We start from the raw sequence: 27,242 nt of genomic DNA, 5'->3' as shown, positions 1-27,242 counted from the left end.
CCAATAACTTTCCAGCCAGTGGGTGCTTGATACTCTCTGAGCTTGGTTGTTTTCTTGTTGGCGTTTCATTACTGTAAACAATACCCCAGCCAAGGAACTACCAACCCAACACAAACAATCTAACAGTAAACAATAGCCTACTCAAGGAACTACCAAGAAAACAATACTCCCATCAGTACTGACAATCCAGCTGTATTCCAACTCCACTCCTTCTAGCACTGATGAGTTACTTGTTGGGCAGTTAACCAAGTACCAGGAGATGCTTGTGCCGCAATAGGGTTATGGGAGAAAAAGCTCTAAACAGGGCGGTCTTTTTAGGTGTTGCTTTTGCTGAAATTCCACTTTGGAATCAGATATTTGAGGGCCAAGCCATCTGGAGCAGCGTCAGACGGAAAAAACAGAAGTGGGGTCTGGGATTTCATGGGTTGCTAGAAGGAAGAACAAAACCTCCAGTCTCTGTGATGGGCTACAGATTGCAGTTATCCAGACACAACAAGATTAGTGGAAGGATGGGCGGTCCACCCCCTGCCAAATATGTTCTTTGTCTGACCAGACTGAAAGGTGCAGGAGAGGAAAGGGGGAAACAAAGATTAGCGGTGATCTACCACCCGCCCCTGCTACCCTGCTTTTGTATCCTTCAGACTCAGTTGCAAAGTGGAATGTGAAAGATTTTAAGCAGCTACTCAGTTCTTACGTAAGGGGAAAATAGATGGCTAGGCTCAACTCTGAACTAGGTCCTATGAAGTAGCTCCACTATGAACTAGCAAGGAGGCTGTATTTCGAAGTTTTATTTGTTTATACCGCTTATGACTGTTGGCACCTTTCCCAAACTACAGACCTGAACTTCTATCATATCCAAACCAGATTTAGGTTCCATTCCTAAAGCTTCCAGGTGTGAAATTTTCTGTTTATTACAGTAATTGTACCTTGGGTGTCAACGTTTTCCTGGAGTCCTCTGTAAGGATTCTAAGATCCTGTTCCTAAATGATCACTTCTAGCTCACATCCTTTTGCTGTAAAGCTTGGATTTTTGTTCCAAATCTGCATCATTTTCCATAGCAACCTTCACCAGAATAGTGTCAATCTTGTCTTCAGAGCAGGATGTCCAACCTTAGGAACATTAAGGCTGGGGAATTCTGGGAGTTGAAGTCCACAAGTCTTAGTTGCCAAGGTTGGACATCCCTGGTTTAGAGAGATAGTTGCTGTAACATTGAAGTTTATTCTGTCTATATAGCCAAGCTGTAGCTACCCTTGCTGAAATGTTAGCATCTCTGACCAAATGCTATATTTGTAATCTCTAAATTAGTCCCATTTGTGGAATCCGGTACAGACTTTCCTCCCAAAACTGCTCTATTCCAGCATCTGCCACTCTAAGCCTAAGAGTTACTCCAATCCTGCTAGTTTTGAGAAACAAACAAACAATGGTGCCCTGACGAGAAAGATAAACCCAAAGATGGTGACCTCAGGCCATTGCCTCAGGAGATAACAGCATATCTGTTAAATTCCCCAAACCACTCCATGCACTGTTTACACACACACCTTTTCCTCAGGCCTTTTTTTATCCCCACCGGACAACTTCATATTTTAAAAATAAAAGACATTAAATAGAAGCCAACTGGAATGAGAGGCCTTGACCCCTTCCCAAGGCTTTGATTCCAAGGCCCAAGGCCAACTGTCCCCCAGACTGTCATGTCCAGGTGGGTTGAACTTCAGCTCCTATTGTTGAAGGTGTCAAATTGATTAAGGTAATCTAAACTGGAACAAAAGTTAGGACAATAAGTGATTCTCTCTCTCTCTCTCTCTCTGTGTGTGTGTGTGTGTGTGTGTGTGTGTGTGTGAGAGAGAGAGAGAGAGAGAGAGAGAGAGAGAGAGAGAGATGCTCTTTCATCCAGAAATTGAAAGTAAGACTCCCCCCCCACACACTGTTACCTTCACAATATCCCTCTAAATAGACAAGGTGATGCTTCTCAACCTTGGAAATGTCAAGATGTGTGGATTTCAACTCTCAAAATTCTCCAGCCAGCAATGGACTCTCCTTCCAATGTTATCTTCACAATAGCCCTGTAAATAGACTGGGGCAGTGTTTCTCAGACCTGGCAATTTTAAGATGAGTGGAATTCAACCTCCAGAATTCCCCAGCCAGCAGTGGCTGGGGAATTCCGGGAGCTGAAGACCACAAATGTTAAAATTCCCAAGGTTGAGGAATACTGAGCTAAAGTGAGAGAGGGTGGTAGGCTCAAAACTGACCAGAGAATTTCCATGTTTGGTGTGGATATCACTACGGATGTCTTCATTCAGTGCCGTAAACTAAACCTTGTCTTACATGTGGCATGGATTAATTATGCTTCACTCAATAAGCCATCACTGGCTACATTCACACACTGCCCTCAATTACAGCCAAACCGCCACACGATGATGTTGCATTCCAACAAACCCAATGCTGGCTGGGGGAATTCTGGGAGTCGAAGTCCATCCATCTTAAAATTCCTGGGGTTGAGAAACACCTCTATAGATCTTTTCAGCTTCCACCAAGGTACAGGCACAGAGAAAGAGCACTGAGGCCGACTAACAAGCAGCTTCCATCACTTTAGCCAAAGAACATGGCTACTCATAGAGTCCCCATCTCATACTTGATGCTCATACAGAGGCATGCACTTTTAGGTTTCCAGATCCCAAGTTGAGAATATCACTAAATCTCCTGAGCTGGAGGGCATCTCTAAAGAAGACCTGTTGGGGTACAGCAAGGAGGAAGGGGTAGTTGCTTTCATGAAATGCTGAACCAGATAAGCCTTTGGCTGGAACCTGCAAGATTCTGGTGGCTCTTAATGAAGACATGCAGAATTTCTTCCAAATTAATTTGATACTGTTCCTTCCCTGGACCTCTGAAAGCTGGCCAGCAGGTCTATTTGCTTCCAAGCCTTATTTCTTCTCATGTAGACATCCTCCTGCCTATTTGCTAGACCCATTGTTGTGTCCAAGAACCGGGAACCTCATACAAGATGCAAGGTGAATGGACTATCACTTACCCTCGTTTGCACTTTTTGTAGACTTTGTAGATGCTTTCTTCTGGCAGGCCATATTTTTCTGAAATCTAGAAGATGAAAAACAGAACAGTCTATGCACATTCCGATTAATGGGATTCCTGGGCTTATGAAAACTCAGTGTTGGCAACTGCAGCACGTGTAATACTTCCCAATTCATTTCATTCAGTCTGACCATAAACCAGTTGCAATTGCCTCATTCAGAAGAGATTCCCTTGTCAAAATCTAAAAACGGAGAGTTGAGAACTAACTTACTTAGGTGGTAAAGAGAATGAGATCCAAGAAAACCTGTTCACATCCTATTCTAGTTATAATTTTTCTTGGCTTAGGCTAAACTCTGTTTATAACTTTTATATCTCCCTTCTGAAACTCTGGTTTAAATCTTCCCTTGCATGGATACCCCTGGGGTTGGGAGAGGATAAAAAAAAATCAAGAGGGTGGCCTCAAAGTGGCCGTAGTCTTGACTTTTTTTTTTGCTTACTCTTGACCTTTTATGCCCCTAAAAATAATAGATTTTGTACCTTGGGAAGACCTTCCGAACATTTGGTGTGAAGTTCTTTCAATACACAAAGATGGTTCATAGGTCATGCTCAGTTAGCTTTAGTCATTATTTGTTAAGTAAGCCACAAAGTCAAAATTCACAAATTGTGCTAAGCCAAAAGCAAACAAATAATGTCTGAGAACCAGCCTAGAATATATGAATCATCTGGGCCAATTTTAAACCTGGTCTCCCAATTCCCTTCCCTTACAGGAGAACAGTATGTGGGTTTAACGAGATTCATGTTTCTTACTTTTCAGCCATCCCTTTTTAGGGAAAACAACAACCTCATTTCTGCAAGCAGAGAAACCGTTTTAATGTGGAAAACTACAGCTCACAAGGAGGCAATTTCAGAAAAAAGAAATTTGTTCCCAATGCGTTCTTTGTTCTTTTCCAAACTGAAAGTGTGCAGAAGCAGAGGACACACAGAGAGAGAGACACACACACACATAAAGCAAAGCCATAAATATGACTATCAGATCATTCCAGGAGATTGTTTGCTTTATTCCCCGCCTCAGCCAAGCCAAGCGAGGGTTATCAGGAATGGTGCTGATAAACATCACAGAAATATGCTCAAGCATTGTGTGCTCTTTAAACATTGAGCAAATGTGCATGGTGGTAGAGAGAGGGGGGGGGGAACATCTAGCCAGCCAAGCTAAAAGAAGAAAAATCTAGAGAAAGAAAGAAAGTACCGAATGAACAGGAAAATGGTCTCCAGAAACAGGTCTAGGAACCAAAGTAGACATGGGGTCTTTGATGGTGAAGCCCAAATCTTCACAGAAGGTTAAAAGTAGTAACCATTTGGTGTTTAAGCTCTGATTGTTCCTATGGTATATATTTATGAAGTTCAGGCACTATGCTTCTTCTCCATGTGCTCTGGTTGGTTTCAAGAGTAAAATATATGAATGAATACAGTTATTGAGGAACAGAAGTCACCATTCATGATCTTGTGGAAAGACAACCAACAAACTGATTGTGGCTTTTTCCATAAACCATCAGTTAGCAAACTCTAGTTTAATGCAAAATGGACTTCATTGCTCAGGTCAGGCTGCCAACGGGCTAGTTATAATTCCAACAAAACATTTCTTAAGAGAAGGCCTTAAAATGTGGCACCCTCAAATTGGTTTTCTATTTTATCAACAGCAGAATCATTGCACAACATTGATTAATTGGGGCCATCTCTTAATACAACCAGCAGCTGTTTCCTCCCATTATTTAAGCAAAATTGTAGGGAAATTGTAATTAAAATAGGATAAAGAAACCGAGGAAGGGATGAACATCTGGGATGGGAGGCAGTCTGACTCAAGGTGTCCTTCCGTTCGTGGAGGTCTGCTGGTTGCCCTTCTCCAGCCTAGATGTCTTCAGCACCTCATCCCAAGGTAGCAAGCTTCCATGCCACAGGATGAGCAAGGAGAGAAACTCACCGCATTTCTCAAGCCTTTGAGATCGGGGGTCTTCAGCATGAGAGCGTCAAAAACTTCCTCTGATTCCCTTCGGACATAGAGTAGAACTGAATGACAGAAGAGATAAGGATCAAAGGAAGCCCCCTTTTCTCTCCTTCCAGTCTAGAGTCTCCCAAACTCACTGGTCTTTGCTTTGAGGCCCCACATTCCTGTCCTTAGGAGCTTTTTTGCATTCCTTACAACCTCATCCCCCACACTCCATGTTTCTGTACTCTCGCTGGGCACAGACACTGGCATCAACTTCATGGCCCTCGGCACCTGTCCCTCTTCTGCTTCAGAAAAAGGACAGGTGAGTGATGTCACGCTTACTGTCTTAATGCAGGACAAATTAAGGATAGTGATGGATGGATTCCCCGAGCTTCATTTCTTTCTCCAGAGTTCCTTCCACCTTCCAGTGGAAAAGAAACCATCAATCGCTCTCCTTAACTTGTGATGGGACAATGAAGGACACAAGTGGGCAGGGCCCTAGAGAGTCGTGGTTAGTCACCTGTCAATTTGCCAATTTGCCACTCTGACATATTAGTGTTGTAGTTAACAAACAGAAAGGTGCATCCTTCTGCATCTCTTGACTCCTTGCTTTTTCTTGGGCCATGAGGCCCTCTGGGGATGCAGAAGACATCTGCCACCTTACCTCGTTGGGGGTCTTCTTCTTTTGCTTGTTTTGCAGCTATGGGATCAAATTCATCGGGGAAGGAAGGGCAACTCCGCTTTAAAGGCAAGCTGAGGTAGGGGGAAAAAAGGAGATCAGAACATCCCCTGGTTGTCCCTAATGTACAAATCAAAAGGGATCTTCCCAAATAGATCAGATGTCCATAACTGAATCTAGACACTGCAGCAGTTAAAGAGTGATCTATAGACCAGAAAGACTCAAATTCAAGACCCCTCATAATCCTCAAGTGGATTTAGTCACATTTCTCAGCTTAATCCACCTTGTGGGTGAATTAGGAGAAACTGCCAAGAAGAAAAAAAATGAGAGAGGGAGGGAGGATGGGTGGGTGGAACGGTGGATGGACTGATGGATGGATAGATGGGTGGGTGGATGGATGAATGGATGGATGGATGGGTAAATGGATGGAGGGATGAATGGATGGATTGATGGATGGATAGATGGGTGAGTGGATGGATGGATGGATGGATGGATGGGTAAATGGATGGAGGGATGAATGGATGGATTGATGGATGGATAGATGGGTGAGTGGATGGATGAATGGATGGATGGGTAAATGGATGGAGGGACGAATGGATGGAGGGATGAATGGATGGATGGGTTGGATGGACAGACCAACTTCAAAGCTTTGTCCTTAATAAAAAAGGACAGTTCATTTTATTTCATTTGAATGAGGCTGTTAGGCTGATATACATGTTGATGGACTGCTCTCTCTACTACTCATTAAAAACACCCCAAATGAAGTGTCCTCCCCTCATTTGAGACTAGACCCTTAGAGATTCCCAGATGGAAATTACTGACTATTCCCCCACATGGAAGCTGAACCAAGACTGTGACTGGTTCAGTGAAGGTAAACCCATGCCTGGATCAAAGACTTAAATATTTGAGTTTCCATAAGCTACTGTATAAAGACAACAGATATAAGGAAACAACACATTTTTGGTCTCAGAGTCTGAAAGCTTTTCAGGTTGCTGACCCTGTCAATGCCTCCCCCACCAAAGGAAATGCATTACACACCTGTTGGAATCATGTGGAGCCCCAGCAGTAGGTAATATCTGTAAAGAGGGAGGGATATGTTTTAAAGAAAGGTGAATAGCTACTTTAAAGCCCCCCCTTTGCAATAGCATTGCAAAGCGTTGTTTATTAGATTTAGATTCTGCCTTTTCTTCAAGGGTTCAAAGGTGGCTTATATGGAAACTCCACTCAAAATATCTTCTTTACTAAATAGCTTGTTGGAGCAGAGGTTGGTTGTTTCATGTATGTCCACATGCCTCTTGGGATGTAGGTCATACTCAACTAATTACACACTTTTACACACCTTACTGCTCTTCTTTGCCCCCCTTTTCCCTAAGGAAGGTTAGGTGTCTGTGTGTGTGTGTGGGAAATTAAATTATATTTCATCCCCACAGAATGTGTTCCTTTCTGGAGCAGAGCCTCAAATGGTTGCTTTGCTGACCAATTATTTGGATGATCACACAGTAAGCTTAATGTGGTCATTAATAATCCATTTTTGCATGACACATTCAACCTTATATTTATCGAATGGAATGGGATCATCCAGCCAACCAAACCAGACCAAACAGCTTGAGTTGACTTGGTAAGCATGTCACGTGAATACATTGTCCCTAGTTCTACATATTCAGTCCACTGATGTAAAAATTAAGTGAACTTACATATCAGATATACAACAAAGTCTAGTAACTTTTTAGCGAGAGAGACTAGTAGTTTATATTGAGTTATCATATATTAAGATAATTTATTATTTATATCCTGCCTTTATTATTTTTATAAGTAACTCAAGACAGTGAACATGCCTAATACTCTTTCCTCTTCCTGTTTTCCCCATAAGAAAAACCCTGTGAGTTGAGCTGAGAGAGAGCTTTCATGCCTAAGGCAAGTCTCCTGATGATTGGTCCAAAGTCACAAAGTCAATTTTTGTTCCTAAGGCGGGACTAGAACTCACAGTGCCTGGTTTTCGACCCTGGTATAATAACCATTAGACCAAACTGGCTCCCTGGTTATAATCCTATAAAGACTTTGCTTTCTGGACAACCACTGATTCTTGACCACACCTAGAGGTCAATCCTCTCCCTCACTGAAGATCACCTTTGGTGGATTCTAAACCCAACCATATCAAAGCATGGATCCATTCCTAAGTCCGCCTTTTCTTGACAGAACTCTTATGGTTCTCAGCCATAAGCTGTAGGGCCACAAGAGGAGTCTTACCGTTCCACATCTCTGGAGGTTTGAAAAATGAACATTTGGGATGAATAAGACTGGCTGGGTTTCCAAGTCAGTTTGAGGCTTGAGGTAAGTGATTTCATTGCTGCGAAAGCTTGAAACTAAACAGCTTTTTAAACCTGAAAGATAGAAAATTATGGGTTTTTTAAAATCACACTCCTTATTCTAGATCAGACATGTCAAACACAAGGCCCAGGGGCCAGATCCGGCCCGCAAAGTGGTTTCATGTGGCCCGCGAAGCCATCCTGGAAAGAGTGAGGGAACGGCCCCCACTGCCTTGGCCCTGGCCCAGAGACCCTCCTTCTGCCAGAGACCCTCAGATCTGTCCCACTTCTGCCCAGGCCCCCCATAGGCACCCTTGATGCGAACGATGTAGAGCTGGCCACGCCCACCCAGTAGGCCATACACACTCTAGCCACGCCCACCCAGTAGGCCACACCCACCCTGGCCACACCCACCCGGCCCCCTGAGGGCAACCGCCATGCTGATGCGGCCCTCAATGAAATTGAGTTTGACACCCCTGTTCTAGATTAACAGAAACCTTGTAGTCAGCCATCATATTTGCAGGGAAATTTTCTGGGATGGGCAACCTGATCAATGATAGTAGGAATTGTAGCCCAATACACATGGAGAGTATCCATTTATACAAACCCAAACAAGCACACTTAGGGGAATTTTATAAAAACAAATATTTTAATGTATAAATTAAGCCAGCACACTCATAGGGTTAATAAACAAACATTACAAATATTATTTATGTCATATAGTTATATTAGCTGATTAAATCACACCATCGAACGATTAATTGACACCATTTTAAAATATCTCTATAACTGAAATAGGAATTTGATATTAGTATGTTGTCTCTGTTATTTTTAACATCCCTTCTATTATTCTGCTACTTTGATTTTTATACCTCTTAATGTATTTACTCTTTTTAGCTTCGTTGAACATTGCCCAGAGTCATTTATTTGTGAATTACGTGGCTATATAAATTGGTTTAATGAACAATAGGTATTGGTATGTTTCTCTTTTCTCTATTATTATGTTGTTATCCCTATTATTTTTGGTTGAGGTTGCCTTTTTAAAAAAATGTCTTTATTATACACAACCACAGGCTGAATGAATGCAGAATGCTACTTGAAAAAAGCTCATAAAAATGGATGCCTTGACCATCAGGGGACATTACAAATTCACCTGCTGTCTCTGTTCCTCCGTGAAAAGCTGGAGAGTTTGTTGAATACTAATTGCTCCTTTGCTTTTCAGTAGGGTTAAACAGTCCCACGAGACATCTTACAAAATCATAGAAATGTATGATTCCGCTTGTAACATGATTTTCTTCCTCCCCACTCCTCCCTACGTGAAACAAGAAACAAACCCATTAAGCAGGAAGATGTAGGAGACTTGCAAATATTGCCTTGGGGCTGGTAGCATAGGAGTTACTTCTAAATGGAAAAATCTTTTGAGTGCCAAGATCATTGGTGCCCCTAACCTTTTGGCCTTTAGGAAGGCACTTAAGACTGTTTTATATCTCAGGGACTATGGGCTCTAATGGCGAAGGGCTTTCCTTAGAGATAGGCTTGTAACTCTGGTTAGAGTTATCCTCTGTCATTGTTTTTATATTGGCATTTTCCTTTGTGGTAGTGTAAAACATCTTGAGTCCTGCAAAATATGTGGTGTATAGATTTTGGTGTGAAGATAAATAAATTCACCCAAAAAGCAGATATAACTGAAAAGCTATTTTAAAAAGTCAGTAAACAAATAGTCTTGAATCTAATACAGTAATGTCTTAACACAAACTCATCCATTTAAAAGCCTTCTGAGACTATTCTAAGAGCTGTGGTGGTGCAGTGGTTAGAATGCAGTATTTCAGGCTAACTCTGCCTACAGCCAGGAGTTCAATCCTGACTGGTTCAAAGGTTTACTTAGTCTTCCAACCCTCTGAGGTCAGTAAAATGAGGACCCAGATTGTTGCGGGCAATAAGCTGACATTGTAAACCGCTTAGAGATGGCTGTAAAGCATTATAAAGTGGTATAAAAAGAGCCTTGGTGGAGCAGTGGGCTAATGCCTCCTTAAGTAACACCGGCTGCCTGCAATTAGTGCAGGTTCGCATCCCACCAGGCTCAAGGTTGACTCAGCCTTCCATCCTTCCGAGGTAGGTAAAATGAGGACCCAGATTGTTGGGGGCAATTAAGCTGACTTTGTAATAATGCCGCTTGGGTGTGTGTGTGAAAGCCCTAATAAGCAGGCATATACATAGAATGAAGGCTACTGCTAAGTTTGTAAGCCGCCCTGAGTCTTCGGAGAAGGGCGGGATATAAATGGAATTAAAATAAAATAAAATAAATAAAATAAAAAAATAAATATAAGCCTAAGTGCTATTGCTATTTCATAGATGGCATCCTAGAGAATCCAAAGTTTGTTTGTAACATGCTAAACCCCATTCAATATTGGTAAGATGTGCCAGCAGATTGTCCCATGAAAGGCAAGAAAACTTGTGACCCATTTTTTTTGGCGACCATCATTTAAGAGGTCCTTCAATAATTCATTACTAAACTGAGATCAAAATCAAGAAGATGCCATTGGCAACCTCAAACCCCAGAAAGGTGAACAAAGAAAAGGAGGCAGAGAAGTGAGCAGAAGGTGGAAGTGATGTTGATGGCCCCAAAATAGAACTCTGAGGACCACAGAAATTAGCAGAGGATGGAGGCCATTTTGATGGACCCAAAGCTGATCTGTAAAGACAAGAGAAGTGAGCAGATGATGGAGGTCATACTGATGTCCCCAAAGAAATCTCTAAGGGTCACCTTTTCTTAAATGACCCTCGTGGTCAACTCAGTTAATCTTACAGGTTCTTTATAGTTCTCCATTTTTGGAGACCTGACTAGTTATTGGAATGACAAGCCTTCAGGCTGTGGTACCCATACAACGAAGCTCTTACTCCAGGGACTTTCCCCTGGCCCTTTCTTTGCTATCTTGAAGGCCCTAGGCAGAGTTTGCCAAGCCTTCCTTGAGGCCTTGGAGCAATCACGAGGCCCTTGAAACTAGTTCCAGGTGCTATTTTTATCTCGGCGACGCTCTTTTGCTTTTCTCTCTTTTGTAGTTTTTATGGCTGTTTTTATTTGACATCTTATTTATTATGTTTTGAATATGGATTTGTTTTGTAAGCTTCCCGGAGGGCATGTGTCAACCTATGGGGGTCTAAATCTCATTAAGTAAATAAATACAATAGAAGGATTTTCACAGTAGGACTTTAGATCCAGCTGGGGCTGGGCTAACGTGGCCTGGCCTGGATTCTAGGTGGAAGGTGCAAACCTGGTTCCTGTGGCCACTCTCTTGGGCAGCTTGGAGTTTCCAGAATTGCACTGATTTATCTAGTGGGCACCAGATCAGTCAAGCTGGACTAAGAGTAGATGCTCTTGTTCATCTGGGCAACTGTCAGGTCCCCAAATCCTTATTGTTTTCCCTGTCTATGCGCTCTTGTTTTGGGGCCTGCCATTCTGCTGGGGGTGGGATGGGGGGGAATTTGCTTTCGCTTGGCATAACTTTTGCTTTCTACCTTTCCTCTCCTGCCTACATCCACTCGAGAAAGGAATGTCTCTCTCTTATCAGGGAGACAGTTACAGAGAAACGAAACTGGAGAAGACCTTGAGATGCAGCACCAACTGTTACCAGTTACCCATATGCCGTGCCACCTGTGGATTGGCTAGATTTCAAATGGACATTATGACTCTGGTGGGCGGAGGAATATTGTTAGTTTAACTACTAAACCATTTAAGCAGGATTCCCCCCAGATCTCACCTTGACTTCCCTACTGTCACTAACCCCTTATAAAAGTATCCTTTTGAGACCATGCCTGTTTCAAGAGCTTTACTTTCTTGGCTGGTTAACTGAGGTGGGTCCTTACAGCGACTCTAAAGCAGCTGGAGCCGAGTCTTTCTAGACTGCAAATGCTGATGCTCTTTCTACTTTTTTAAATCCTTAAAAGCAGTTGGAAGCCAATCCCAGGTCATCTTCGCTGCCACTAATCTCAAAGGCTGAGAATATTGTGAACCTATCAGAACTCCAGCAGCTGAGCAACAGAAAAATACAAAATACAGGTAATCCTCAACTTATGACCTTTTGCTTAGTGACCCGTTTGAAGTTACAACAGCCCTGTGAATGAAGAGACCTGCAACCAGACCTTGCCCTTCGGACCTCCCCAAAATCACGGGGTCAAAATTCAGGCACTTGGCAATCAACATGGATTTAAAATGGCTGCAGCGTCCTGGGGTCATGTGATCACCATTTGCAACCTTCCCAGCTGTCTTCCGACAAGCAACCACGTGATTCACTTAACAGCTGTGGTGACTTGTTTAACAACTGTGGGGGGGGGGAAATGATCGTAAACTCAGGCTCAACTCACTTAACAACTGCCTTGCTTACTAACAGAAATTCTGGTCCCAGTTGTTGTAGGTCAAGGAGCACCTTGTATGGAACTCAATCAAAGCTCCTGTCTGAGCAGTTGCTACAGTGGGGGAGCTGTAAAACTACCCAGGAGCCTCCCTCATTGTCTTTAAAAGACCCCTGAAATAATAGTCATCTTCGTCTGACTATCGTATCTGAGCCTCAACAGGGAGGGAAGAAAAAGGGTGGGTTGCCGGGGCCGTGGGAACTATGAGGCCAGGGTGAGGCAGACGTTCCCACCCATGGAGAACTGCTGCAGAGCCTCCGTATTTCAAAGTAAGAAGTTTGCCTTTCATGCAGTCCCAGGTACATGGTAGCTGAGCTGTCTCAGATGCTGAAAAAGATGGCAGGGTGAGAGAGACCACAAAGGTCCATATCTGATTCTGGAGTTGTGCAAAGCAGGAAAGCAGCTCAAAAACACGAAGCGGCAGGATTTCCCTTTCCCAGACGCTAGGGTGTCTGCAGAATGTGGCTAAAAACATCAAGACGATGGTCACGATGGAGCAACTGAAGCTCTTTATTATATGGAACACGCAAATGAATGAGCAGAGAACGATTGACTGCTGTGGCTGCCATATTGACTTTTTTTTTTTACCATACCTTGCAGGCATCTCTGTTAGTTACCAGCCCTGCAGCTTCCTTTGCATGGCCTGGTATCTACCTACGAAGGCCCCTTTCCAAACAGTTTGAAGGAGCGGTTAGTAGAAACTCACCGTTATTATTGGCATCCAAGCATTTTCCTTTCCTCCTGAACTGTTTGCGTTCATCATCCCGCATTTTCCTCTCTGCCCCCTAGAAGAGAAGGAGAGTATAGGGTTTCCTGCCTGAGCAGGGGGTTGGACTAGATGACCTCCAAGGTCCCTTCCAACTTTACTATTATGATTATGAACAGAAGCCACAACCTCACTCTCACATCCACGGCTGCTAAATGTAAACCTACGAACATTTTTTTTTAATGTAATGGTGTGCGTGGGAACGACCTGGGGAGACTGTGTGTAGAGATGCTGCCAAAAGATACTGCTGAAGGAGTGGCCAGATAAGAGGGAGCATGGCCCACAACTGCACAATGGGTGGAACAAGAGACACAGGAGGGACTCTCCTTAAGTTCTCAGGCTCTAAAAGTGACAGCAGGGAGGCTTGCACTTTCAGGCTGCAAAGTTCTGTTAATGTAGCTTAACAATAAATTAGATTTAGCTTATCTGGCTGTGTTACCTGTGGTCTGCCTAGTAAGACTGACAAGGCCGTGGCAATGTGACATGACATTCCTCTACTTTGACTTGCAAACATCTGAAGGTTAGTGTAACATTTAGCTCAGCCTGTTGACTGCGTCTTCTTCTTCTTTTTTCTTTTATATACATTTGTAAAAAAGGGAGGAGAATTTATTGCTTTCTTGTTTCATCCCTCAGCCAGGGTGGATCCTACCATACATGTTATCTGTTAAATTTAATTGATCACTTTTTTCTCCTTTTTTGTACACTACTTTCTTTTCTTTTTCTTTTTTTGGGTGTGTGGTTAGGGTTGAATGCACGCTTTTGTTTTATTACATTTTGTTTGTTTGTTTTACTGTCCAGTATTTTATTCTCTACGATAAAACAATAAACTTGTATATAAACAAAGAAATAACAAAGGTTACCCCTGGCCATCCCGAGGCTTTCTACACACGCACACACACACACACACCCAGCCCATGCACAAAATTGCCAAAGGCTCCCTTTACTCTACCTTATCACAAAATATTTTGATCTGGCAGATGGCTCGGTGGACCAGCCGGTTTGTCCCAGTGCTGTAGTCGTAAGTGTCAATCTGGAGGTTCAAAGGGACACCCTTCACACCCTTCTGAGAGGAGAAGTCCGTGCTCAGGCAGTTCACACCAATGAACACCTGCAAAGGTGAATAGAAACCACTATGGAGCTAGGTCTATTGTAGCCTTGAAAGTGGGGGGAGGGGGGGGGTCACCTGAAGCTCTAGTGGCGTCCAATGGGTGGGTTGGTGTTATTGCAATGGGACTGACTAATTGCTCAGAGATGCCATTCCTAACCAAGGTGAAAGTCAAAAGATCAATGTAACCAACCAAAGGAAAGAGATTATTGGAAATGGATTGTTTCAAAGTTCCAAAATCTCTGCCCAATTTGCGGGTATATAAACTGGGTGGGCCATTTTTCCAAAGCTCTTCAGGAGAGGGAGAAAGTCTCCAAACCATTTCTCGAGGGCTTCTTTGAGACAGGACTTCCTCTTCAGGGTGACAATAACACAATGACTTAAGAATGATGAGAGGAGAGTGGGCTTCTCTTGCAAATATTTGATGGAATTTAATGTGGGAAGCCAGGGAGACAGCAGAGTGCTGGAGAGATGATGGTCCATGGAAAGTCAGAGCATTAACACACAACTCTTGGCCCCACCACTTTGCACCATACCACTCCATCGATCTGAATTTCTCCTAAATCCTTTTCTACTTTAAAATAATGTTCTAAACCAAATTCTTCTTTATTAAATTAATTAAGAGCCAGTTTTTAAAAAATGCAGGGTAATTTTTCTGCCTGATTGTAGCCGGTAGTCCTCTTGGTATCTCAAGCCTACCTTTGCTTCTTCAGCGATATTCCAGACAAAGGATAAGGCATTGTAAGCTACCTCTTCAATGTGCTGCACAGTATTGAAATTCTCTTTACAGTCAGCTAAAAGAGACAAAAACATTTATGTTCTTTAATTGACCAGGTACAGTTACTTAATTATCATTACCTTAAAAAGATGTCATAGCTCCATATTTACTCCTCAGAACTACTCCTAAACTTTCCTCTGGATTCAGTGGCCAAGATCTAGGATAGTTCTACTTCCGTCCAACCTTCCCCAACTCCTAAGAGCCATTCTGACCATGAATGGCTCTTAGGAGTTGGGGAAGGTTGGACGGAGGTAGAACTATCCTAGATCTTAGCCACTGAATCCAGAGGAAGAAGAATGGCCATGGTCACAAGAATGGCCATGGTCTGTCCCAGGTGGTGAATGAAATCTATGGCCCTCACCATCATCTCCATAAAACACCTGGAGGAGGAGAAGATTATGGAGGTAGGCAAAACAAATTAGCAGGAGTGCCTCCCTCACAGTGGGAAATGGTTGGCATCCCAGCCCCGTGGACCTAAAACAGCTCAGCTAAAATCTACCAGATTAGTTGTCCCAAAGGTGCTTTTTTGAGACTGAAGAAGCTTCTTGGATGAGAAGTGAAACGTCTACAAGGAAAAACAAAGTCCAGTTGCCTTTTGAAAAAGTGCCTTTCGGACAACCATGATGACTGAGAATCTCCATAGATGCCAGATTAGTGGTCTGGGAGAAAGCCCTCCTACCCATTTTTTATTCTATTCTGGACAAATAACCCTGAAGTAGTCACCCTCCATACCAACATCGATGACTCTCTGTTTCGCTGTTGGTTGGCGCGAATGCCAATGTTTCCAGAATTTGAGCTGTTCCATTGGAATCTTCTCATTGTCAAAAACTACCATCACCACGCTCTAGAAAAAGAGAAAGAAGCCCACATAGACACTGTTAACTTCTACAAAGTGCTTATTTATACATCCATTTGCAAAACCAAAAACCAACTCTGGAGTAACATTCAGGATTGATAATGATTTTAGAAATCTCCATGGCTATTGGCTGGAATAGCTCTGAAAATCAATCCTGCCGAGACCATGTTTTTTGGTGGAAGTTTGGCTGCCTGTCACTTACCTTCACTTTGTTCGAGGACAAGTGTAAACATTTGGCGTCTCCAACTGTCCTCAGAGTCACTGGGTAGAACTGTCCTTTGTTGAGGTACGCCATGGGTGAGTCACCTGACTTGATATGAATAGCTTTGGGAGATCCCAAGGTGTATTCAAAGTCACTGGAATGGAACCATTAAAGAAAGAGAAAGAGGTTTTACTTGGTAAAACACAAAAGGAATAATCTCAGAGCCAACATGGTTTTCTTCAATGTTATAGCTACACCAATATAATGAGACTACAAAGCTGGACAGATCCTAGTTCATGAGCTAATTAGAACCCTCCTCTACTAATCAATTGGTGTTGTTGTTAGCTGCGAAGTCGTGTCTGACCCATCACGACCCTATGGACAACGTTCCTCCAGGCCTTCCTGTCCTCTACCACTACTAATCAATAGGGGGCATTTAAAAACAGCATCAACCAGCAACACATCCATCTTCTACGCTGGTCTGATTGTTTAATGATATTCAAAAAAAAACCCCCTGCAATTGAATAACAGAACAGAATAACAGAGTTGGAAGGGATCTTGAAGGTCATCTAGTCCAATCCCCTACTCAAGCAGGAAACTCTATATCATTTCAGATAGATGGTTGTCCAGTCTCTTCTTGAAAATCTCAGTGATGGAGCACCTACAACCTCTGGAGGCAAGCCGTTCCACTGATTAATTGTTCTAACTGTAAGGAAATTTCTCTGTATTTCCAGGTTGGTTTTCTCTATGATTAATTTCCATCCATTGCTTCTTGTCCTGCTTTGGCACATATTGAAGACTCTGTGCCTGTTGTCTATCTGCTATGTAACTTCAAATTGTGAAAGTGTCTCAATATGAAAGGTCCAAGTGGAAGGGACAGCCTAGGAACCATTGGAGACCAGTACATTCCTAATCTCTGCATAGCTCCCGGATTTCAATTAGAAAACTGAGGAGGTTTGGATGCACAACAGCTGAGCTGAAAATAAATTGGCTCCCTTGCTGAAAGGAGCCATCATTGTAAGTTCACGGAAATGCAGCACCAATTCAGAAGAAACTCTACGTGTGAAAGTCCCCAATTGTTCTCAAGTGAGCCCAACTTATAGAAAAGAGGATAACCAAGGGCATCAGTGTAGGAAGTGCTTGATTTTTTTTTAAAAAAAAGATATTTCCCCCCCCCTCTGTTGGAGATTAAATAGTTCAGGAGAAAACCTTCACACTTACGTCTTGCCATCACTGATGGAATAACCTTCTGAACATGGAGCTTCTGCCTTCAAAATATCGTTGAAGATCAAGGACTGCAGAGAACAAAACCAGGACAATTTGGTGTGATTTGATTTGATTTTAATTTAGTATGTATGTATGTATGCATGTATGTATGTGTGCATGTATGTATGTATGCATGTATGTATGTATTTTGAAGCCTCCCCTGTTCCCTTAGTTCAGGGGTCTTCAAACTAAGTCTTGTGGACTTCAACTCCCAGAATGCTTGTGGAAGTTGAGGTCCACAAGTCTTAAAGTTGCCAAGCTTGGAGACCCCTGCCTTAGATTCAAGGCAAATTTGGTAGACAGATATGTAGCAGATTAACCTTCACTGTGTGGGGGAACAGAGTATCCAGAAAAAAGCACCATCTCCTTAACTGTCTCAGCCAGCTGCTAAACAAGTAGGACAGCAGAGCCGACCAAGCAGGAACCACCCTGTACTCAGAACCACATAATCAGCTCTTGAATAGCAGAGTGCTATTTTTTGCAACCTCCAGAACAAGTCTTTAGGAAGAGAGAGAGCTGAAGTGGCTATGGATTAGATCATTGTTTCTCCACCTTGTCAACTTTAAGACATGTAGACTTCAACTCCTATGCTGCCTGAGGAACTCTTGGAGTTGAAGTCCACATGTCTTAAAGTTGCCAAGGTTGAAAAAAAACTGCATTACATGCAAAAGAAGGGCATTTTTTGCTAGAAAAGGACTTACCAAACCACATCCTAGCTAGCAACCTGCTTATGAACTAGGAGCAAATACGAAAATGTCCTGGCTTTAGGTGTGAAGTAAAGTGGTTGCACAACCATGAGAAAAACCAATATTTCTCCCCAGATATCCCCACCACAGCTTTCCCCTGTCTCGTGTTGTCTAAAGGTGTTGGAATAGAGGTTCCATGAACAACCAAACCCCAAAACAGGATTTCTGAGAGCTGTTGTCCAATGCAACTGGAGGACCAGGTTGGGAAGTTTGTGCTAACGTTTGAAGTGGGAGATCTTCCTTTCATCTCCAGAAACCTTCCTTCTGTCCTCAGCTACATTTGCAAAGATGTTGCTAAGATATTTTTAATTACGCTTGGTCCATAAAAGGTGGTGTCCCAATGGGAGAAAACCAAAAGAGCTTGGTGTGGATTGTTTTGCATTTTGAAATCTGCCCAGGTTTCTTTGGGTCCAGGATAAACTGGATAAGGAGAAGAGCAAGCAAGGCAAAAGAAAGCTCATGCAGAACATTAAACCATAAACCATGGTTTACAAACATCTCCTTTGAGAGTTCCATTCCATATTATTTCACAGCCCATAAAGGTTTATTTATTTATTTTATTTTAATTCCATTTATATCCCGCCCTTCTCCGAAGACTCAGGGCGGCTTGCTTATCCTTGAACCAGGATGAAAGGAAACAAATCCCATCAGGACTCTAAGTCAGTAATTGGTAAAGGTGGACCACGTCTCTGTAATTTCCTGTTTCTTAACACTTTTGCACTGGCCTAGTGTAATAGGAAAGAGCAGTTTAGAAATAAGCTGTAGTCATTGAACAATGTGCATAACTATAGGCAAGAAGTCTATTTAAGGAACAGCTGACATCACCCCCCCAAAAAAACTCTACTTCATCCTGCTGAATCTTTGTGACAACTGATTTTGTATGAAAGGGACACTCCTTTGTACGCCTAATTATCACAATATGTGCTGCTCCCATTTATACCATGCATGTCACATCCTGCACAGAAGTGGGCAGAACCACACAGCTTGGATCCAAGCCAGGTGGCTGACCAAGCTGAAATGGCCCTCCCTTAGATTCACCAAACTTTCTGGATTTCAAAACAATCTGCATTTTATGCTATGTATTAATATATACTTTTCCCAACTTTCCCGAACCTGGTGATCTTCCATATGTGCTGGATTACAATTCGTATAAACCACCAGCTGTGTTGGTTGGAGATGTTAGGAATTGTGCTCCAGTACATCTGGATGCCATGTGGTTAGAGAAGCCTAACTTACCAGGGTCACTGATATATACCCTACAGACCACCATTGGCTTGATAACATTAAACAAGGATCTTGCATAAGTTCTTACCTCCTCAGGGTCCTCTTTAAAGGTGCTATCTGGCTGCCATCTCTGTTGGGGTGGAGCCACGTGGATGGAGTCAAAGAGGGAATTAAGCGAGCCGTTGTCATACATGTCTCCTGAAGTAATCATATAATTTGCAGGATTGCTTTCTAGTTTGCTGTGACCTGGAGGCAGAGCTGGTGGCTTGTGAGGAGAAGAGATGGTCTCAAAAGCCAAACCGTTCTTCTTGGGCAAGTCCAGGTATTCTTGGTTCACTGAAACGTTTTCAGCCAGAAGCTTCATGAGCTGAGCAGAACCTTCAAAGGAAGAAATCTCTGGTTCATATTCCATCCCATGGCAATGCCTAGAAGAGAAGGAAGGACCAGGCGAAAGGATTTAGCAACAGAAGGCCAACAGTAGGACATTTAATACGGGGATCTGCAGAGTGGGAGCTTACCAGGGCTAACCACCTCTCCACTTGGTAACTACTGTATCATCAGAACTTGATCAGATTATTCTTTTGCTTTCATTTTGCTAAATGGAAAGCTTGCACCCTTTATAGTGCTTCCCAATCTCTTTCACAGAACTCTCTCCAAGGAAAGGATGGAGAACCCATGGTTTTCCAGAGACAGCTCAGCTACTGTTCCCTGAATTCTGAGTGGAACTGTTGGGAGTTGTAGTCCAGCAACACTTGGAAGACTGCAGGCCAGGGGAGCTGAAATCCGCAAGTCTTAAATTGCTAGGGTTGCCTAACAACTTTACGACTTGTGGATTTCAGCTCCCAGAATTCTGGGAGCTGAAGCCCACAAGTCTTAAAGTTGCCAAGATTGGAGACCCCTGCTGTATGCTATCTTTTCCTGCTGTAGGAAATTCAGGGGATTTTGCCAGGCCAATTCTGCCAGGCTGGTTCTTCCTTCTTCCACAGCTCAGTTCCTTCTCCAGCCAAAGTTTCCAGCTGTTGTTCACTCCTCTAGCTTGGACCAGCAAACAACCCACCTCCTAACTCCTTATCTTCAATTTCCATGCAGTTGTTCAGAAGCAGATATAAAGCACAAAGCTGAAGGGCACTCAAAGTCCCTTCTCTGGGAAGCATGGATGCCCAGAAGGATGAAAGGATGGATATAAATTGTTTTTCACAGTGGTTGAAATAGAAAGTAGTTTATCACCCTTACACACCATGCAGAGGCGTTGCAGAGATACCGCTGTTCCTAGTTCTCAATGTCCTCAGCTATCTAGGACCCCCCCCAGCTGAGATTCCAGCCTTGGGCCAGAATCAAGAAAATAGCAGTACAGATTCATCCTTTTACTCATCAAAAATAGCACTCTAACATATGCTATTGTAATGGTACATGGGAAGGAACTTGGGAGTTGGGGGAGAAGGGATGCTGCCTAAGGGAAGATTGGATAAGAGAGGGCATAGCCTGGAGCTGCATAATAGGCAGAGAAAGAAACACAGAAAGGAAGCTTCTTAACTTCTCAGGCTGTAATAGAGAGGGTGGGAGATTTGTACTATCAGACTGTAAATTTCTGTTACCCAGTCTTACAATAAAGTAGAGTTAGCTTATCAGGTTCCGTTTCCTGTTTGATCGCCTGGAAAGGCTAAAGTCTGTCTTCCCTAACCTTCATGGATCTGTCTCCATCTCTTTTAAGAATAACTTGAGATGTGTCAGGAGAAATTTCCTGACAGTTAGAACAATTAATCAGTGGAACAACAACAACCTGCCTCCAGAAGTGGTGAATGCTCCAACACTGGAAGTTTTTATAAAGAGACTGGACAGCCATTTGCCTGAAATGGTATAGGGTTTCCTGCCTGAGCAGTAGGTTGGACTAGATGACCTCCAAGGTCCCTTCCAAATTATTATTATTATTATTATTATTATTATTATTATTATTATTATTTCTAAGCACACCATCTCTATCCCACATCTGAGCAGAGATTGCCTCTTTTTATAATTTTGCAGTGGCTGCCAAGTGGTTTCAGAAGCCTCTTTCTCTACTAGGAATAGCAAATGATGTCCCATCAGTGTTGCTGAACTACAGCATCCAAGATCCCTTGCAATGAGGCATGCACTCAAATTCCCCAGCACCTGGCAAGCCAGAGGTTGCTAGTGTACATCTTCTGGAAGCATAGTAAAGCTTTTCAAAACAACTGGGCACATAAGCAGCATTTCTGATCCGATCCTAGTCCAGAAATAGGTAGGAAGAAGCCAACCTACAACCTCAGCTTTCTGCTTCATCAGGACCATTGTGTAGGAGGCAGCCACAGACCCCAAAGGGATGCAAACAGTTCTGCTCTGTTCACCCCATCCCCCAATCTGTCATAACTTGTAATCTAGTAAGACATTGTGGAGTCCAGCCCTCCCATTGTCGTCACCTACTGACACACCTTTCAATTATTTTTTGAACTAAAGAAACAGATGTTTTGTAGCATGGATTTATGCAGTCCTCATTTGCTAGATTTTTTCCCCCCTCAAGCAGTTTACAAAACAGGGCAGATATTTTCCTTACCTCTTCCCAACTTCACTGCGCCCTGGTGTTCCAGATGGAAGGATTCGCTTTTCTTTTGGAACCTAGCAAGGAGAAAAAATAATGAGAAATAAACATGGCCTGCAGATCAGGGTGATGATGTTCCAGGTTGAATATTATTGTGTATTCGCAACTGTTGACAAAATGCATTTAACCTGGTGGCCAAATTAATCATATTTTCTAGTTTGTGCAACAACCTCAGCTATAAACACAAATCAGATGGTCTAGATTTGCATAACACTCTAAGGCAGTGTTTCTCATATGACAACTTGAAGAGGTGTGGAGTTCATCTCCCAGAATTCCCCAGCCAGCATTCCCCATTCCCCTTAAAGTTACCAAGGTTGAGAAACACTCTCAAGTTTGAGAAACACTGCTTTAGCATCATGTTTATTTGCAAAAATAGAAATGAGTTCTGCTCTATGGACATTTGGGAGCTTGACAGGTCTGCAGTGGCAGCCATTTTGTCAGTGCACCCAGCTGATTCTCCTAACCCCTGCACCAATTGTTTTTCATACCATATAATAGTCATAGAGGAGACTCAGGGCTGCTACGCTGTCATCATCCCCATTTACTCTCATCATGGCCTTAGTGGCTGCTGTTAGAGGGTTCTCCAAGTAACTCTTCCAAGCTTCGTCTTCGTTCATATAGGAGTACTTCTGCAAGCCCATCCCATCGTTTTTCATAAGACGCACAGACATGTAGCTGAATGGGAACACAAAGAGGCACGTTGTATTTGCAACCATTGGTTTTACCAAAATACATATAAAATTACGGCACTCATATCAGTTCAATACAACAACAACAACAACAACAACAACAACAACAACAACAACAACAACAACAATAATAATAATAATAATAATAATAATAATAATAATAATAAAGTTTGAAGGGACCTTGGAGGTCATCTTGTCCAACCCCCTGCTCAGGCAGGAAACCCTATATCATTTCGGACAAATGGCTGTCCAGCCTCTTCTTTAAAACTTCCAGTGTTGGAGCATTCACCACCTCTGGAGGCAGGATGTTCCACTGGTTAATTGTTCTAACTGTCAGGAAGTTTCTCCTTAGTTCCAGGTTGCTTCTCTCCTTGACTAGTTTCCATCCGTTGCTTCTTGTCCTGCCTTCAGGTGCTTTGGAGTATAGCTTGACTCCCTCTTCTTTGTGGCAGCCCCTGAGATATTGGAACACTGCTATTATGTCCCCCCTCATCCTTCTCTTCATTAAACTAGACATATCCAATTCCAGCAGCCATTCCTTATATGTTTTATAGGGGCAGCACTATTTGTCAGCACTTTTTATATTTTCCTTGCATGCTGTCTTGTTAAGTTGTTTCATTTTACATGTATGACTTCATTAGACAACAAAAAATAGATTTTATCTTCTAAATTAGACTGATTTAATTGGATTCACAAGGGCGTAATGAATCTAGCTCAAACTTGAAGCTCTAAGTGAAGTGTTAGTACCACTTTATAATGCCTTGGTAAGGCCACACTTGGAATACTGCAACCAGTTTTGGCCGCCATGATATAAAAAAGATGTTGAGACTCTAAGAAAGGGCACAGAGAAGAGCAACAAAAATAATCAGGGGACTGGAGGCAAAAACATATGAAGAACAGTTGCAGGAACTGGGTATGTCTAATTTAATGAAAAGAAGGATGTGGGGGGTGAGATGATAGCAGTGTTCCAATATCTCAGGGGTGGCCACAAAGAGGAGGGGATCAATCTATTCTCCAAAGCACCTGAACAAGAAGCAATGGACGAAAAGTAATCAAGGACACATTCAACCTAGAATTAAGGAGAAATTTCCTGATCGTGAGAACAATTAATCAGTGGAGCAGCTTGCCTTCAGAAGTTGTAGGTGCTCCATCATTTTAAGAAGAGATTGGACAGCCGATTGTCTGAAATGGTAGAGAGTCTCCTGCTTGAGCAGAGGGATGGACTAAAAGATCTTTAAGGTCCCTTACAACTCTGTTATTCTGTTAAGTTTCTGGTGAAGCTTGCCATGTAATATATAATAGGTCAACTCTCCCACCGAGAGTCTCATCAGCCTCCTGGATGTTTCCAAGGAAAAGTTGAACCAGAGACATAATTTTGGGTGGCTTTTTACATAAAAGCTCTTGGGATCTTGAGGTGAGATACAAAGAACTAAATAGGTGCATAAAATGAGTAACCATATTCTCGTTCTGTTCTCATCCCCTCCTTTGCTTGCCCGTTCCTGCACTTTCTCACAGTCATAGGTTATGCAATTTGTTGTGTTTTTATTGTTTTATCTTTTAATTGTGAGATGCCCTAGGAGCTCTTGATGGGTGGGATTTTATTATTGGCTAAAAACAAACAAGCTATTAGCGAAAGTTAAGATTTCGTCCTGAAAGACAGTCTGGATCCAAACTGGGTGGCTGTGGCTCCCTTTTGGAAAAGCATCTTTACCGAACTAATGATAAATCTGTTTAGCAACAATGACAAACCGAAGACATTTCTGTCATGTCTTTCAGTAAAAGAACTTTCAAGATGTGTAGGCTAAAACAAACTACAGCAACAAAAGAAGCGATTAAACAACTCCACCAGCAGTCAGACGAGACAGACAATAAAATGTATCTGCCTCAAATCCACGCAAGAGACCACAATTAAAATAGCACTCCAGAGTTATTCACGGAAACCTTTACAGAATAAAGCAGGGGTTCACAAGAGAGTTGGGAAAATAAATAAAGCTAGTACAAAATATGACCCGTTTTTGAGGAATAAAAAATTACAATTAAGGTGCCAAAGTCAAGAAGGCTCTGTTAACTGCCCGATTCTAATGACGATTATTATTATTATTATTATTATTATTATTATTATTATTATTATTATTATTGATAATTATTGATAATAATAATAATAATAATAATAATAATAATAATAATAATAATAATAATAATAATAAGAAGAAGAAGAAGAAGAAGTTGTTGTTGGAAGGGACCTTGGAGGTCATCTAGTCCAACCCCCTGCTCAGGCAGGAAACCCTATACCATTTCAGGCAAATGGCTGTCCAGTTTCTTCTTAAAAACTTCCACTGTTGGAGCATTCACCACTTCTGGAGGCAGGTTGTTTTTTTATGTACTGCACAATGTTTTAGATCAAAGGCAAGTTGAATTATGCTCAGGAAGAAATTTGACATTCGTATTGACAAAATACAAGAGGAATGTCCCTTTTTCCCCTTGTGTGTTTTTTTTTAATTATCCCATCCATGAAAACTCAAATCACAAGCAATTTTTGGCAGCCTAATCTTTAGCACTTCCAACTGGACCAGTTTTCCAATCTTGTTCTAGAGTGGATCTCTCCCCCCCCACCCCACAGAGCTGGCCATTGGTTCTCACCCTTGCTGTCTAGGTGAAGGTTTTCTTTGGACACTCATACCCTCCATAAGTTCTTTAGATGTTCTCTGGTCCCAACCTCCTGATTTTCTGTCTTCTCTCCCTTGGGAAGCTGTGGCTCAGTTTCTCCCTGTCACACTCTCTTTGGGTTAATTGTCTCATAATGTGATTACATGGAAGGCAGACTATGACATTCTCATGATGCAATTATTAATCTGAACAAAGACCTGGAACAGTTCCTGCAATATGTTTTGAAAGGCAAACGAGAGGGGGAAATGGATGCGCTCCGAATGGCTTAACACTTTTGCTTTGCCAAGTCTCCAGCTGATTATTCAGTTTCTGGGATTTGCATTTTCCCCCAAAGGCAAAGGATGATTCTGCAGGATAAAAAAGGCTAACAGCTATGAAATACACAATAAGACTCCTATCCCGTCTTCTGAAAAATCTCCAAGAGGAACATTACTAAAAAGTTCATTTCTCTGGCAAGATCCACTACGGGTAGTCCTCGACTTACGACCACCGTTCAGCCCACAATTTCTGTTGCTAAGTAAGACAGTGGTTAAATGAATTTTGCTCCATTTTATGATCTTTCTTGCCACAGTCATTACTGCAGCTGTTAAATTAGTAACCCAATTGCTAAGGGAATCTTGGGTTTCTCCATTGACTTTGCTTGTCAGGAGGTTTGCGAAAGGTGATCAGGTGGTGCCCCGGGACACTGCAACCGTCATAAATATGAGTCAGTCACACCAAGCGTCTGAATTTTGATCACATGACCATGGGGATGTGACAATGGTCTGTGAAAAACTGTCATAAGCCACTTTTTTCAGTGCTGTTATAACTTTGAAGGGTCACTAAATGAACTTCTATTTATAATCTTCTTGGGTCCTTGGATGGCTAGGGGCTGTGTGCAACATTTTTTTGACTGGCTGCGGGTCTCAGAAGGTGAAACAATGATTCCAGTAGGTGGACCATCTCATGTACATGGGCAGTCTCTCTCTCTCTCTCTCTCTCTCTCTCTCTCTCTCTCTCTCTCTCTCTTTCTCCCTCCCTCCCTCTCTCTCTCTCTCTTTCTCCCTCCCTCCCTCCCTCCCTCCCTCTCTCTCTCTCTCTTTCTCCCTCCCTCCCTCCCTCCCTCCCTCCCTCTCTCTCTCTCTCTCTTTCTCCCTCCCTCCCTCCCCCCCTCTGTCTCTCTCTCTCTCTCTCTCTCTCTCTCTCTCTCAATTTGGGGATAATTTTTGTTTTTTGTTTTTAGGTAAAGATAAAGGTTCCCCCACACGTGCGTGCCAGTCGTTGCCGACTCTAGGGGCCGGTGCTCATCTCCGTTTCAAAGCCGAAGAGCCAGCGCTTGTCCGAGGACGTCTCTGTGGTCATGTGGCCGGCATGACTAGACGCCAAAGCTGCACGGAACGCTGTTACCTTCCCACCGTAGTGGTCCCTATTTTTCTACTTGCATTTTTATGTGCTTTCGGACTGCTAGGTTGGCAGAAGCTGGGACGAGTAACAGGCGCTCACTCTGTTACGCGGCACTCGGGATTCGACCCGCCAAACTGCTGACCTTCTGATTGACAAGCTCAGCGTCCCAACCCACTGAGCCACCGCATCCCTATTATTTTGTTTTTAAATGTTGTTAATTCTCGGTATTTTCTGGCATAACTCTCCATGTTTGCACACTTCATTTCTCAAAATAGCAAGAATCCAGGCTGCTGACTTTGAACAACAGCAGTTAAAGGGGTAGGTGGGGACCCCAGAAAAGGATCTTAGATTCTGCATGCAGCCTTGGGGTTGCCGTTTGCTCATCCCTGGATTACTGTGATCTGTTAATTAATGGGGCCACCCTTGAAGAAGGTGCAGACTGGCAGGTGCAGAAGATGGCAACATTAAATTTTATGTGGAACCACCCAGGATCCTCCCTTGTTCTCACTAAATTGAGCTTCATTTCTGGAGTCGGTTCAAACT

General features: G+C 42.7%; 1 protein-coding gene across 3 annotated transcripts in view; it reads right to left on the bottom strand.

Annotated features, from left to right (window-relative positions):
- Positions 1-27,242, bottom strand: part of GRHL3 (grainyhead like transcription factor 3) — a 53,281-nt gene that overhangs the window by 8,086 nt on the left and 17,953 nt on the right. Inside the window, exons 2-15 of one of the 3 annotated variants that reach the window (XM_083369759.1) lie at positions 22,449-22,635; positions 21,916-21,977; positions 19,435-19,771; positions 17,332-17,405; positions 16,111-16,264; positions 15,785-15,896; positions 14,974-15,068; positions 14,119-14,277; positions 13,110-13,188; positions 7,935-8,068; positions 6,726-6,763; positions 5,673-5,761; positions 5,003-5,088; positions 3,026-3,090 (exon numbers count right to left, since the gene is read on the bottom strand). In XM_083369759.1, coding sequence (XP_083225885.1) covers positions 3,026-3,090; positions 5,003-5,088; positions 5,673-5,761; positions 6,726-6,763; positions 7,935-8,068; positions 13,110-13,188; positions 14,119-14,277; positions 14,974-15,068; positions 15,785-15,896; positions 16,111-16,264; positions 17,332-17,405; positions 19,435-19,771; positions 21,916-21,977; positions 22,449-22,635 — 1,671 coding nt within the window. The remainder of the gene's footprint in view (positions 1-3,025; positions 3,091-5,002; positions 5,089-5,672; positions 5,762-6,725; positions 6,764-7,934; positions 8,069-13,109; positions 13,189-14,118; positions 14,278-14,973; positions 15,069-15,784; positions 15,897-16,110; positions 16,265-17,331; positions 17,406-19,434; positions 19,772-21,915; positions 21,978-22,448; positions 22,636-27,242) is intronic. The other 2 variants (XM_083369761.1, XM_083369760.1) reach the window with 2 other exon arrangements.

This window comes from Vipera ursinii (genome assembly GCF_947247035.1).
Source record: "Vipera ursinii genome assembly, chromosome: 9".
Taxonomy (NCBI): domain Eukaryota; kingdom Metazoa; phylum Chordata; class Lepidosauria; order Squamata; family Viperidae; genus Vipera; species Vipera ursinii.
The sequence above is the reverse complement of the archived record's forward strand: the minus strand, read 5'-3'. Positions and strand labels throughout refer to the sequence as shown.